The sequence below is a fragment of the Crinia signifera genome, chromosome 5, assembly GCF_055691185.1.
Source record: "Crinia signifera chromosome 5, ASM5569118v1, whole genome shotgun sequence".
Taxonomy (NCBI): Eukaryota; Metazoa; Chordata; class Amphibia; order Anura; family Myobatrachidae; genus Crinia; species Crinia signifera.
This window is the reverse complement of record NC_139221.1, coordinates 89,093,450-89,109,074: the sequence shown is the minus strand read 5'-3', so window position 1 is coordinate 89,109,074 and position 15,625 is coordinate 89,093,450. Positions and strand designations below refer to the sequence as shown.

The following is a 15,625-nucleotide window of genomic DNA, read 5'->3' as shown; positions in this document are numbered from 1 at the left end:
GTGAAGGTCCTTCTTACCCAGTTTGGGGTCAGGACCCACAGAATGGGAACACCTGATTTAGATAGATATTTTCATATAGATGGATCTATATACACGCATACATATAGTAATACTTCTGATGCCAATTATGGCTAAAAGTCTGTGCTGAGTGTGCAGATGAATCCCCTACACGGCGGTCCCCAGTGCTATGATCAGGGTGCATGTACCTGATGGAGCACTGCTGAATGGGAATACTCCGGGAAGCTCAGGGCAGTGTCAGACACCCCTCCCCCTGCACGCCCCCTCCACTTATAGTGCACAGAGTGGGGGAGACGCTCACACTCGCTGGCAGGAGACAGGGACCGTCACCGGCAGCTCATCCCCGGCGTGTATACAGGAACAGCCGGCTGCGGTATATACAGTGTGACACACGCACCGGGAGCGGGGGGATGATGAGCTGCGGGCACCCGGCGGACAGCACAGGAATTCTCGCCTGTTGGATTAATGTGTAGAAGATCAGTGTGGATTGTACAGTGTGCGTGGATTGCGGAGTGTGAGAAGCGATGGAGCCCCGCAGCCCGTGTTCCCAGGCGCTCCTCTGCTCGCTGCTTGTCCTCCTCGTGTCCGGTATGTGCACTACTGTTGCTGCTGCTGCTGGCCGGGGTAGCTGCTCCGAGCCTCGCTGCCCCATTACTGCCTGCCTGCATCCCCCAGGGCTCATCGTCAGTGTCCTGCACATGTTACAGAGTGGCGAGCACAGTACCAGTGACAGCTATCTGCACTCCCCATTAGAGGTGTGTGTGTGTGCTGTATACTGCATGGTGCTGATGTTCCTCCTGTCCTGTCAGGGTGCTACACTCAGTCATCTGTGGGGATAATATAGAGGGTTGCACCAATGCCCCATGTTCTTGGCAGTATATGAGCCTGGTACCTATGTGTCCTCTGTATAATGTGCTTATCTGCCAGGTTACACCAGCAATGAAATCCTTGTGCTTATTACTGCTACAAAGTTACCACAAACTTCCAACTTGGAGGCGCAAAATGTGCACAAAGCATGCTGCTGCCCTCCATTACTAGGGAGATGAACACATACTGTACACCTAAATTGTTATTGCTGTGATAAATGATCATTATTGGGACCAAATCCTGATAATCAATATGCCCCATATCTCAGATACTTACATCTTATGGGAACTGTAGTTTACAAATGATGTAAGTAAAAAGGCGCCTGAGACATTAGTTTACTTCAAGTATGGATTCTTTGATGTCTGTGACAGGGAGACAGTGATCAGTCCAGGTTACAAGGTGCTGCTTCTGGGACCCAAACCATGGCTGGCAGCAGCTTGCTCCACTGTGTTGTATTAAGTTACTTATTAGAGCTTTGCATTTACTTTTGTTAAACATTTTTTAAAAAGTTACTTGTGGAACGTATTGTTTTCTGTTTTGTTCAACGCCAATTGTAAAACGCAGCAGAAAATTCTGGCGCTATATACAGTACTGTAGGTGACTCTTGATAAACTAAAGGGCTATATACTGTAGACATCTACAAAGTTCACATTTTTCCTTTGATTTATGGTGGCTGCAATACTAATCTGTTCTGTAGGTTTTATAAATGAAAATTGCCATTGAAAAGCATCACATTTTGGGGGATATTTGTCAAAACTTGGAGAGAGATAAAATGGAGAGAAATAAAATATCCTCAACCAAACTCATTTACATGTTAGAGGCTGCATTTGAAAAATGCCATGGCGCTGATAGGTTGGTACTTTATCTCTCACAATTTTATCTCTTACCAAGTTTTGATAATACCCCCTGAATATGTTTAGCGGGAAGTAGATTGTTATATGCCAATGCCATTTAAAAATATTGAGCCAGTAAGATCATGGCTTTATTCTGTAGGATAGATTTTGTGCAGTGGAAATCTGTGATATAGACATTTACTGTTTACATAGATAGATTGGAGGGTAATCAATCCCCGACGCTTTTTATGATGGTGGAAATAGCGGCGGACGCCTATTCAATGCTGTCTTGATCGACAGGATGGGCCCGACTTTGAAAGCTGTCAGGCCTGTTTTGACGATTACGGCCGTGAATTTTCGCGAACACAGACAAATCCCGCCAATCCATGGCCCTTTTCGCTGATCACAAAGCAGGACATTGAATCCCGCCTGGCCATAGGCTGTGGAGCAAAACAAAAACGGGCCAGGGTCACGGCTGTCAGGACAGATAGACAGTCGTGACCCGGTATTGAATACCCCCCATAGTCTTTGATTTGAATGTATATCACAATCAAAAATGTCTTGAGTGTTATGCAAGCGTGTTTTACAGAATTATAATTTAAGAAATACAGAATATAGACATTACAGTAATATACAACTATTATGCTCAAGACAAGTGAACATTTTCTGCAACATATTTCCCTGTTTGCATATTCCCATATTTCCCAGGCTTCGGTAGTATATTTGGCCTTAAGTGCTCCCAGACCTGCCCCAAGCACTCAGTACAACAGAATGAATTAACTGACATATAGGCCAGTATTGAATTAGTCCTAAAGAAACATCGGGTACGAAAAACAGATGGTTTTACAGATGTTTCTCAGATATTTTTTTCAGGCTATCACAATTTGGACACCCCCTCTCCAAAAAAAATAAAATAAAAAATTGCCAGAAAACACATATTCATTTAAGGCAGGTGAAAAAAATAAAGTGCAGCTCGCACCAGATAATCGGGGCTAATTGAATAGCCCACTAGCAACACAATCTCGTGGGTAATTGAATACCGGACATTGACTTTCTTTAAAGTCTGCAAAATATGAATTTACAAATAGAAAGAGCATTCCTAGGAAAAACAACTAAAAGAACATGGCCGGAACTTTGTGTGGAATGGTCTCTTCCTTTGTGATTAAAGTGAAATTTAACTTATTTCTATTTTTTTTCTGTAAATCTGGTTCAGAAAGTTTGAACACTTATGGCAAACATCCATAAGATTACATCACATTTTTTCTTAGCTAACATCTCTGTCCCATGCCAGGGACCTTGGCAGTTCTGGAGTAATCCACCAGTCAGCAACAACCTTTTCCCATATTATAAACTGAACCAAAACTTGTACAACTTTGAGTCAGTTCTAAGCCAGTCACTGGCCAGATATAGGGGACCCTTTTATCAAAGCTTGATGAGAGATAAAGAACCAACCAATTAGCTATTGTCATTTTACAGGGTGTGTTGACCTGTTTAACAATCTGACACTGTGGCACTGTTTAAATGTTCCTTGGTTGCAAATGTGGCAAAGCATTACAGCACTCCTGGACCATCAGTTACCCTGGTGTGGTGTCAGTTCTGGTTGTTGTGGAGGAGATGCTAGATAAAATTCCAGACCGGCAATAGCAAAGTCTGAGGGCCACAATCAGTGGGTATAATTCAGTGAGAGCCACATCTATCCTCTAAAGGGCCCCAAGGAGAAGCCTCTGAGCCAAGTGTGGCCCCATTCACCATTTTGACATGTCTGGTTTAAACTCTAGAACAGCTACATGCTGTCACTCAGGAGCTTCTGCAACAGTCAAGGGAATTTTAAAACTAACTTATTCAGATTAGCATTTCAAAACTGACAGAAGTGATCCATCTCTGCAATATAACACCCTACTTTGTGCATTGTAAATGCTGATTGATTGATTGATTGATTGATGGGTGGGTGGATGGTTGAGATGCACTGAATAAATGCAGTTGTGGCATTTGGCTTTTATTAGTATATTCTGTCCAAGAGCAGATTTAGAGACACTTAACAGTGTTTTCTTAGGAAAGATTACGTTCGATCCGCTGCAATGCTTGCATCAGTCAATTGATTTCCCTTAGTGTTTAGTGGGGTGAAAGAAATTGTGTCTAAAAATCTTACAAAACAATTGAGGCATTTATCACATTAGTTTAAAGGTAAAGTTTTCTTTGTCAGTTTGTTTGCAGACTTTTCTTGGTACTCATTCTGTTCAGTCAACACGTATTTAGCTGTGTTTGAATGAGGAATATGATTTAGCCTTATGCCATGAGAATAACTGCTTGCCAGGAGCACGCTGTTTGACTTTACTTGTGCATAAATCCCGGCTGTTTATTCTCTGTTTTGTGTTATCCAATCAATCAAGAGTTGCCATAACCTGTTTGCCAGAGACTTGTTCCAACTTTCTGATGTTTTCGGCTGTACATTTAGCTGACTCTGTTCACACAGCTTTATTTTTTTTTTTTTTTTTTTGTTGTTTATTTTGAAAAACTGTCCAGAAAATTTCCTGAGAAAGATCAGATGTGACTGCGGGAATAAAAACAAAAAGTAAAAAAAATAATCCAGATTTTATATACTAGTTAAACTAGTAAAACATACATTTCATTAATTCAAAGCAGAATGGACAGTTCAGGCCAGATGTATCAAGCTTCAAAAAGTGATAAAATGAAGAGCGATCAACAGCCAGCCAATCAGCTCCTACCTGACATGTTACAGGTCGGATTTGAAAAATGTCAGGTAGAAGCTGATTGGCTGGTTGTTTATTACTCTACACTTTATCACTTTTTGAAGCTTGATACATCTGGCCCTTAATAGTTAAAGAAGGATGTAACCTTAAGGCAATGTTATTTTAATGGCTTTTATATGAACTCCTGCAACTTTTACTCAATGTATGCTTTCAGCCATATATTTTCATTATAAGGACGAATTGCAGATTTTGGCTATATGGGTTTTGGCACAAAGCTCCTGATTGGATATTTTCTGTCAATCTTACGTATGTTATTTATATGGTTGTTTTATTACCAATGTAACAAGGGGGAGCGGGCAGAATGAAGAAATAAAGAAGAGGGGGGACACCTGCTGGAACCTTTAAATAATTTTGACAGTTCACATTAGTATAAGCAGATCACAACAGATCACAGAACAATGTGACTTATATGTTGTGTAATACTTACAATAAATAAAGCTTGGGGTGTTGAGTGAGTATAATTTGTAAATTAATATTATTTTAACGGGACATTATACTGTTTTTCTTTTATTCCTATGCTCATCTTTATTAACAAAATTCAAAATGTTACTATTTATATACAGCAAAATGTACTAAAGGGAAATTGTGGGTTAAAAAAATACAAAAATTCCATTTGCAGAAATTGGCGACACTTCCCATATGTACCAAGCTCCGGAATGTAGCTTGGAGACAGTGAGTAATGCTATCTTTATGTGGTGTTACCTTAGGTGTCCATTTATCATTGAATATATGTGTAAAATGCCCCTAAAACATTGGTTTTCTGGGGATAGCCAAAAATATTCAGTATCTAGCAAATGTATTATTAAGGAATACCTCCATTTCCACCAACAGTCAGTCTAGCTACCACTCCATATCTCGAGGATGATCTTCTTTCGGAGTCCCGATCCCTGCAGGTGCTTAAGCCCTGTGCACACTGTGCAATTCATCTTCTATTCAATTCCGCTTAGAATGGGATTGAGTTGCATGACGCAGTGTACACATTCCATTTGGACTATATAGTACAGATCTGCACAGTCTATTTTTCTATTCGATTTTTGATGCTGCGAGGATCAAATTGGCATCGAGTGCGGCTGAAAACCGTTCGATATAGTCAAAATCAAATTGAAATCTAATTCTAATCGCACAGTATGTATGGGGCATTAGTCATACATGCCGGCTGAATAATCGCAATATTAATTGTATTACTATAAATAGACCCCTTATTGATATTTGTAAAAGAGGACGCATGTGCAGCATCTATAATGGTGAGGTGTGTCTGCGTAACAACAGAGAAGAGGTGTTTGGAGGGGACAGTGGAATGGGAACTAGCTACAAGTGGAGAGGGTGGAAGGACCATGAATGATCCAGGGAATCTAAATAACAATTAGATTTTGGTTGTCTTTCAGTTATAAATGAGGAACCAGGAGGGACATTATAGACTGCTGATTCATGGGGTATATTAAAAATGGTGTTGAAAGTGTGATTTTCTGAAGTGACTGCTTTTTAATTCTACTAGAATAGTCTGAAATATTAGTGAAACTCACAAATTTGGTGAGTACTGTACCTCTAGAAGATCAGTCCACCCTCCCTCATCCAGCCCATATAAGAAAATAGAAATACTTATGTAATTTGTGCTAAATTGTGTCATCTGGCTAAAAATGTGACACTGTGCAACAGGGGCCTTTGTCCTGGTGAACAAATCGCACCACTATGCCCCATGCCTGGTGCATTAGGTTAAATCTTAAATGCTACTAATATAATTTATTTCAAACTAGTAGACTATGTAAATATAAAGTGTATGCCATATAAAGTACATTATTTTAACAAATACTAATCCACAAAATGTGCTCAAATTGTAAACTTTGTAAGTGCTTATAAGCAAATAAACATTTTATACCCCTTTCACATCACACAAATAACCGGGTTGACGTGCAGTGTTAAAGTGCCTTCTAAAAATACATTAAGGAAGGGTCGAGCGACCCGGGTCCCGTTCACACAATGGCCCTTATTCAGATCTGATCGCAGTACAAATTTGTTTGGAAAATGGGCAAAACCATGTGCACAGCATGTGCAGAAAGAGTTAAATTTGGGTGGGGTGTGTTGAAACTGAAATCTAAATTGCAGTGTAAAAATAATACAGCCAGTATTTACCCTGCACAGAAACAAAATAACTCACCCACTTCTAACTCTCTCTGCACGTTACATCTGCCCCACCTGCAGTGCACATGGTTTTGCCCATTTTCCAAACAAAATTGTACTGCGATCAGATCTGAATAAGGGCAAATAGAAAGGAAAAAGAGCAATTGTGACCAACAAAGGTCACACAGTAGCGCTGATCTTCACTAGTGGTGCTTCTATGTTTTAATGTTTTAATTTCTACAATGGTATCCCAGTATACAATTAATGGCTCAATTTACTTTAATGTTGGAGTGTGGTTGCAGCCCTCTTTTTAGGAGGATTGTGAACCTCCTACACGTGCAAACAAGGGGAGTTTTAGTGGCAATCAGATGATTGTCACTGAGAAAGCGCAACTGCACTCCAATGATCCACAATATTTAATCAATCATGATTTGGATTTATTTAAAAATACATAATATAACAATTCGTGCATGAAATACAATTCCTATCAAATTAAATGTGTGTGTGTTTTTTTATTTTATAGGAATTGTATTTCATGCATGAATTGTTATATTATGTATTTTTAAATAAATCCAAATCATGATTGATTAAATATTGTGGATCATTGGAGTGCAGTTGCGCTTTCTCAGTGACAATCATCTGATTGCCACTAAAACTCCCCTTGTTTGCAAATAGAAAGGAGGTAACGTCGGCTCCAAGCGGTACCTCCTCCCCGCCCCCCGAAAATGTCAGCAACCCGACTTATTGCATTCCAAATGCTGGGTCACTCCCGAGATGGACCAGTGTCCAAATACCAGTTGCGACTCTGCATTTGCAATGTGAAAGAGGCATTACTTAAGAGTTAAAAGAATACACAAAATCTTGGACTTTTATCACCACTTGCCTCCCTTTAAACTGCATTACAGTGTACCAAGTGTTAACACTTTTTGCAGGAATAATGAAATAAATCCCGGACATTCAGAGTGTGTGGTTCCATTACATAACATTTGGACTATCAGCAGCTAAGCATATCTACTAATCGGAAAGGAAATGTATAAAATCCCTAATATTACAAGTCTGTATTCTTATAACTTGTCATATAACGTTCTCGATTGTAACAAAACAAGATCCATAGTAGAACTTCTTGTGCTTGTACTGTGTGACTAGCCAGTCATCACTAGCAGCAATGTCAAAGTGGAGATGGTAGTCTGAAGTCTATCTGACAATGCAATCAGTGTAGGTCAAGAGAAGTCATGTTGATGTCTGCAAAACTGTTATCAATCCTCACAGGATGAGCAGAAACTAGACCTGTTCCCAAGCAGCTGGATAATCAGTTGGAGGTTGTTGGAGGTTGTTGTGTTTTACAAAGCAGTGCAGAGCCTGACATGGAACTAAATCTGTGTCCACTGCATCTTAGCACCTCTTATACGGAGTCAGAGACACAGGGGTGTATTTACTAAAGGTTCATGCACACTAGACTGTAGTAAACAATATATACGATAGGGACCATCATTAATGAATATCCTCTAGTGTGCACGTACTATATTGTTAACGATGCACGCTCCCGAAGGTCACTAGTGATGTACTCTGTCATATGTACACGCCGGACGTCAGAAGATACCACTAGCAGAGTCTCATGGGACTTGGCACGATGCAGCAATGATGTATGTCGAGGCATCTGTAGACGTCAGACATAACTCAATTAAACAACTTTAAAGAAATTCCTGAATACAATTAATACATGACTTGCAGTAAACCTAATCTCAGGGACAAACTAGGTAGATGGGTAGAGGACAGAAATGAAAAAGAAAGGGGCAAGTAATTTACCCATGAGCTGCCGCTTATAAGCATAATATCTGTAGGCTGATCTCTGTTTACACCATCATAGGCTGGAAGCAGATACTTGCCGGACATTGAATAAACCCCAGAAGGTGCAGGGGGGGGGGGGGGGGGAATACATAGGACTGTTGGATTTGTCCTCCTGTAGTAGTGATTTCAGGTAGCTTGTTCTCCTTCTTCTCCTCCTCCTCCTCCTCCTTAGTAACGGCCACTCTCACACTGATAGGTAATTCCTTGTGATGTCAGTCACTAGGCTGTCCATCGGGTTTGTTATTTTAAACCTTTTGGACACTTTACCGGAGAAGGGGACAGACCTGCAGGGGCACGTCTGGCAAGGTAAGTATGTGTGTGTGGGTGTGTAAATGCATGTATATATGGATGGATGGATGTAATAAAGTTTTACATGGTGTGTATTTATTTTAATCTTGGTCATGTTGTGGAACTAGAAGTCCCAGTGTGCCCTTTAATGCCCCGCATGCTGGGACTCGTTGTTCTTCAATTCCCTGCATGCGGGGAGGCATACTGGGAGTTATAGTTTCAAAGCACAAACACCAAGATTATGGTCTGACTTTTACACAAATTAATCAGTCCGCCACAGACGGCCCTTGGCTTCAGTTCTGGAATATTGAAGCCTGGGGGGCTTTTATTGGGTGGTCTCCCCCAGGTACCGCGTTCAATGCTCACTAGCCACAATAGTCATGGTTTGGCTGGGAGACCTTGCATAAAAAGTGTCCCCTGGCTGTGGTATGACACCACTGGCTGTTGGAGCCCAGTGCTGGTTCCAAAATATGGGGGACCCCAGTCTTTTTTGTCCAAGAGCAAAAAAAAAACCAGAGGATCCCCATTATATTGTTTTTGGGAACCAGGACTGACTCAATCATCCCAGGGCTGCTTATGTTTTTATTTTGTTTACTTGCAAACACTTATTTGGACAGAACCATCTCACTGATCTTGCATGGTTCTGTCAAACTTGCCAGCCTGGACCTGGTCTATTTTGTTTGCGCCCTATTACATTTGTGATTTTGATGGTTTCCATGAGAAAACACCTGGATTCAATTTGTAATGTGCAATTTTTACAGCAAATTGTTCAATTTTTACTGCAAAACGCACTCTATTACTTCTGAGATTTATGGAGAACATGCGATTTCGGACATTTTTTGCCAAAAAATCGCACATGTCAGAAAATCGCACCCTATTACGTTTTACCCTCTGAAAGATCCGAGTAGGAATAATCTTGCATCTGCGATGATAAATGATAACCAATATATTTTTCTTTGCAGACTGAACTCTTCAGACACCTGCGTGATGTGAATCTCTCTTGTAAACCACCTCTTTCCTTTTTCAGATCACATCATTAATCATTCAGTATGTGAGCGTTAAACCTGCATCTATTGAATGAGGTATTGATGAATGATTAAACTTGGAGAAAATGTTACAGCTCAGATCATAGCAGTGACTGAAATATGAGATGGAGCGTAACCTCTGTGCCTAAAATTAGAAAAGAAAATTAGAAATGAATCAAACTTTAGCTTTGTCAAAGACCCCAGTGTATATGAGCTTCTGACTGAAACCAGACACATGTTATATTAAAGGTAGCAAAACTATTTTTGGTTAGATCGGATATAATAGTGAATATAATGGATTTTGCTTTTATAAATTTATTACTAGAATGTTTTTAGAATTTGCAAACACACTAATAATTATGTAATTCTGGATACACAATGGCAGATATATCTGTCATCAGACAGGGTGTTCTCCATAAATAGTGCCAGAGCCGTCCTGCCTGATGTCACAACTGATTGGGCGTGCCCCAGGTGAACTGTCAACCACCGCCGGCTACTGTGCCAGTGTTGGAGCGCTCAGCGGATTGCCCGTACACAGAGCATGATGTGCCAGTATATCTTTAGATGGGTACTTATGTAGTATCTGGGAGTCCGATTTAGAAATCGCATCGCATCGCATGCGACCAAATCGTATGCGATGCCATGGTCAAGATTTTTCCATAGGATTCAATGTTAAAATGGTCTGAGTCCATTTTAACATAGAATTCAATGGGAAAAAGGGGTCCTTTTCCTTTCCCCACTATCCAAGTGGGCATGGAGTTGGATATAAACCTGTGGCGAGCGTAGCGAGCCACCGAGCCCGAAGCATGGCGAGCGTAGTGAGCCCCGCGAGGGGACACAGAATACTTTTTAAGAAATATGCGTCCCCTCGCGGGGCTCGCCACGCTTCGGGCTCGGTGGCTCGCTGCGCTCGCCACGCTATATAAAATCAACTCTATGCCCACTTGGATAGTGGGGAAATGAACAGGACCTTCTTAACATTGAATCCTATGCAAAATCGCATCGCATCTGATTGTATGCCTTAAGGTAAGGCATACAATCACAAAATCGGCAGCCCAGATACTACATAAGTACCTTTAGATGTAATGGGCCGTCACAGTCTATCGCTAGTACACACTGACTGATATTCCATCAATTAATCAGTCCATTGAACGGCTGATATATATGCCATTGTGTACCCAGCATTACTTTTAAGTAATAATACCAGGTCACCACAGGCCGCCCACCTTGCATAATAGTACAAGGACACCACAGGCCGCTCCCCTTGCATAATAATACCAGGACACCACAGGCCGCTCCCCCTGCATAATAATACCAGGACACCGCAGGCTGCGCCCCCCCCCGCATAATAACATCCAATAAATGTTATCTCCCCTGCCTTTCAAGTTTTGCCAGCCTGGTCCGTGCTGCAATGCTGCAGCTCCCGCCTCTCTGTCCTGCTCTACCACGCCGCGGCTTGCTGAACCTCACGGGTGGACAAAAGGGGCGGGCGGTGTCAGCGCCGGGCCCTGCCCTGCACATATTTATCCCTGGAGGCTGATGGACATGTCCTCATGCAGGACGCCGGCGGCCATGTTCCTGTAGCCGCGCCGCCGCATACAGGACTGGAGGAGGAGGCACCATTACTTGTTACAGCGGCCCGGGGTGAGTGTGCGTGAGTGTTAGAATCAGATATCTTCATTGACATTTGTGTATTTTTGTATTCATTCTGTGCATTTACAGTTGGATTTTATGCAAGAAACTTTATGGGGATTGACAAAGTTGTCACTGTGCACTGAGCTAAGGGGTCAAATCAATAAGGTGAAAGTTTGCAGAAGCGAGTTTGTTTCATGAAACATATACAAGAGAAATGCAAAATGAAATTTAGAAATGATAATTCACAGAATTCACAGCAAGATAGTATTCATTTATACAAAATGTGACCCGAATAAAGTGCATAAAAAAATAAAAAAAACTATCCTAGACCTCAAAAAAGTGACAACTAAGATATAGGGCTGATGTGAATGTTAAAATATTCTCTGTAAAGCGCTGTGGAATATGTGTGCTGTATATCAGAAACTGTAAATAAATAGGGTGTCTGCGGTGAGTTTGGCTTGTTGCAGCAAGGATCACCGAAACAAGCAATCCTCGCTGTATAAGCCCCGCGCTCACCCTATTCAACCTTCCAGGGGACTCTTCGCAGTCAGAGGACGGCGAGTATTCCCCAAATGGTGAGGTTCGCCACTAATGCAGTGAGCCCACTGCATTTAGAGGCGAGCCTCGCCGTTTTGACAGCCAAACTCCCTGTTTCCACCTTGCTGGAAAACCCAGCGAGGTGGAAACGGCGAGTGCAGGGGGATCCGTTGAATACTGACCCATGAGCAATCGGCACTGCATGCCAAAGAGCATTGGATATGCCCCATAGACTCTGTTAGTGGCCATAAGGAAAGCATTGGAGGTTTTATAAAAATTCAGTTATTTTTTTTCCTGATTTTCGCATCAAATTAAAGTAGCTGCAAATCCATTCGCTACTCACTAACCATCAAATCATTTTTCCAGTGTGTGCAGTCTATACATAACCCGGGACTTACTCGTACAGTGTGATAGAAACTGGCTGACCGAGGCCAGAGCTGACCTCACATGACTTCCCTAAAAAGTCTGGAAACACCTGCATTGTCCCTAAAACAGCCAGTTACCTCCTACAAACACTGGCTTTCAGTCAATAAACTTATGTATGGCCATCTGTTTAAAAAAAGTCATTGGATCTTATGGTTGGCTTGCCTTGAACATTTGAACCGTTAGCCATACGAATGCGCAGTCATTTGGTTAACGCTCAGCTTGTGAATTCTCAGCTCAGTGATCAGTTCTGAATAACACCCTTGGTTATAAGCCACCAGGTACATTAGGGTCATGCTGTGGGAGGAGATTAGGGTTAGGCACTAGAGGGAGGGGCTACGTCAAATGGCACATGATTTTGTTCACCATTCTAGCATAATAGAAATACATGTTGACGTGTCATCCATGTAGACCAGGGCTGGGCAATTGCGGCCCTCCAGATGTTGATGAACTACACATCCCAGGATGCTTTGCATTAGTTTTGCTATGTGGCCATGGTGAAACTGATGCAAGGCATGCTGGGATGTGTAGTTTATCAACATCTGGAGGGCCGCAATTGCCCAGCCCTGATGTAGACACTATGAATGTCCATAATATCATGTCAACCTTATACACATTAACATGAGAGGTCGACCTAACATTCATGTTGAAAGGATTGGCTGGGATTCACTGCTGCAAATAGGAAACATGGTTACAAAAAATGAATGGGGAGAAAATGTTCTTTTCAGGACTTGGGCTATTATAAGAATGCTAAAAGTAGATTGGGCAGCTGCAGAAGCTTAGGGCGCAAGAAATAAGGCACAGAAATGCCAAGATGTAACTGTCCATGGTAGTGAATGTGCGAATACTGAATACAGAAGATTCAGCTTCTGTTCCACATGCCCATCCATTACTTATCCACCTGCTGTAATCACTTGAATGCACATTGTGTTGCAGAGATTTGAACAAATGCTTTGAACGTAAAAGTAAAAAAGTTTTGTCTTCTAGTCAATAAACTACATAAACTTGTCAATTATTAGTCGTTAACAATATTGAGCGTACACACTAGGCAATTTTTTAAAAGATTGCTCAGAAGGGTCATAATGAGCGATATATCTTATTACAAAATTGTATGCCCAATATTGTTAACGACTCTAAAGGGGTGTACACACAGATTTTGACTATATAGTCAAAATCTCCTAGAAGGTTAGCCAAAATCTCCCTATTTTTCTCCTGCTCAGTCAATATTATCTAGCATAGATTGCTTAGCATAGATTGCCTGTGCAGGCAAGACAATTTTGACTAGATCATAGACTATCATTAATTAGTCAAATTTGTCCATTAGCCAAAATCTTCCCGTGTGTACACCCCTTAATGGAGCTTGGAGCTTATATGCTATCTTACAGCTTTGTCAGGCCAGTGTACAACGTACCCAGCTTGCTGTCACATGCATGTACAGGGGAAATGAAAGCGATGATTATTTTTGCTAATATGGGGAAAAAATGGAAATATTTAAAAAACATAAAAATGTTTATTCTAAAAATAAAGCACTTTTTAAGCTTTTGTTGCATAATTAGCATAATAATATACTTTTTAAAGAAGTTTCTGCTGGCTATTTCGTTGTATTGGGAGAAGTGACCATAAGCTCTATCACTGGTGAAAACTCCCTATCTTCAGGGGGTTTTCAGACCCGATCATAGACCTGCGTTTTGGCAAGGTGGGCGGTTTGTCAATCGACTGGGCATGCGTACGGATCATAGGGCACATGGGCGCGGCCATTCTTCAAAAAAATCCAGCATCTTTTTTGATAAGTAGCTGTTCACAAGTTGATTGACAGGATGCCAGCATTTGGGGGATGGTACACGGCCGTTTTCTGGGAGTGTCAGGAAAATTGCAGGCATGCCCAAGCATTTTACGAAAGGCGCGTGACATCAGCTCCGGCCATGGTCAACCTGTTTCTATCCGACAGGCCGAGCAGGTCTTGGGATACATACAGACTGCACTATGCATCTATGCTTTTTAAAGCAAAGTTATAAACCTCTAGGTTGAATAACAGAAATCTAACTTACTGTTATTATTAACACAAGGAATTAATGCAGCATAACTACAGACAATGTGGTTGTTATTGGTATGAAATCTGCTATTCTGCATAGTTATCTATTTATCTATTATATACACACACAAACACTCATATATATATATATATATATATATATATATATATATAGTATATATATTGTAACAGGTTCGCTGTTCATATAGGACACAGCACGCCGTATTCAGTATTTGTGCATGTATTTAATGACATACAAGCCACACATCCACTTCACAGCAAACAAAGCTTCATATAAACATTCAAAGATACTTGTCCACGCAGCGCTCTGTGCGCACGGTGCCTCCGGGCACTGGCAGTCCAAGTCCCTGGCACTATAATACTTGTCCCTGCTCACTGGCCGCTATCAGGCATCAGTGCAATGAGCAACACACTGCACAAGGTTTAAATCTCTTCTCCTGCAATTAGCCTAGTTCCCACCTGTGGCTGTGCAGGTCTGAAAACCTGGACTGGAGCAGTGTGCTTGAATGCCCGCCCGTCTCTCCTCCAGGCACAACTCAGAGACCCATTCCTGGCTTTGCAGTGAACCAGGTTCTGTTACCTGGCTGCAAAGCACTCTCTCTGAGGCTGGATGGCTCCTTCTTAACCCTTTTACAGGGCAGTTGTGACCAGCAAAAAACATCACTCTGGTGAAACTAACCCTGTTTCACCACAATATATCGTCATCATAATAGCACTCCTAAGTCTTAAAAAAACATATTATTATTTTATTTATAAGGCGCCACAAGTGTTTTGCAGCGCCGTACAAATAATATGTGTATCTCATTCAAATAAAGCCTGTAGATATAGAAACTTTCATTTGCGATGTCTGCTGAAAGGTCTAGGTGCCTGTAAAGTAAACTCCTGCGATCCACCAGTGCCGTATTCAAAGTGAAGAGTCTGTGGTTAGATGGTAATTATAGGGCTGCTCCCCTAGACCCATCTGCTTAGAATTACAGAGAAGTTTTAATCCTCATCATAACCTTGAGACAATTTGGAGCCCACAGACAGATCAAAACAACAGCTGCCAAATAGATGAAATGGGGAAACAATTCAGCTTAAAGATGTGTTCTAAAAGCATACTCTTATCAAAGGCACAGTTCTGTTCTCTGGAATCATTTCTTATGTGTTAAACTCCATTCTCTCCATGATACTTTTCTTAAGTTTAAATATGTTTGCAATGGTACAAAT

General features: G+C 41.4%; 1 protein-coding gene across 1 annotated transcript in view; it reads left to right on the top strand.

Annotated features, from left to right (window-relative positions):
• Positions 1-303: 303 nt before the first annotated feature.
• Positions 304-15,625, top strand: part of APCDD1 (APC down-regulated 1) — a 48,653-nt gene continuing 33,331 nt past the window's right edge. The window contains 1 exon segment of the mRNA XM_083187655.1: positions 304-606. Within this exon segment, the coding sequence (XP_083043781.1) occupies positions 543-606 (64 nt within the window). The 5' untranslated portion in view covers positions 304-542.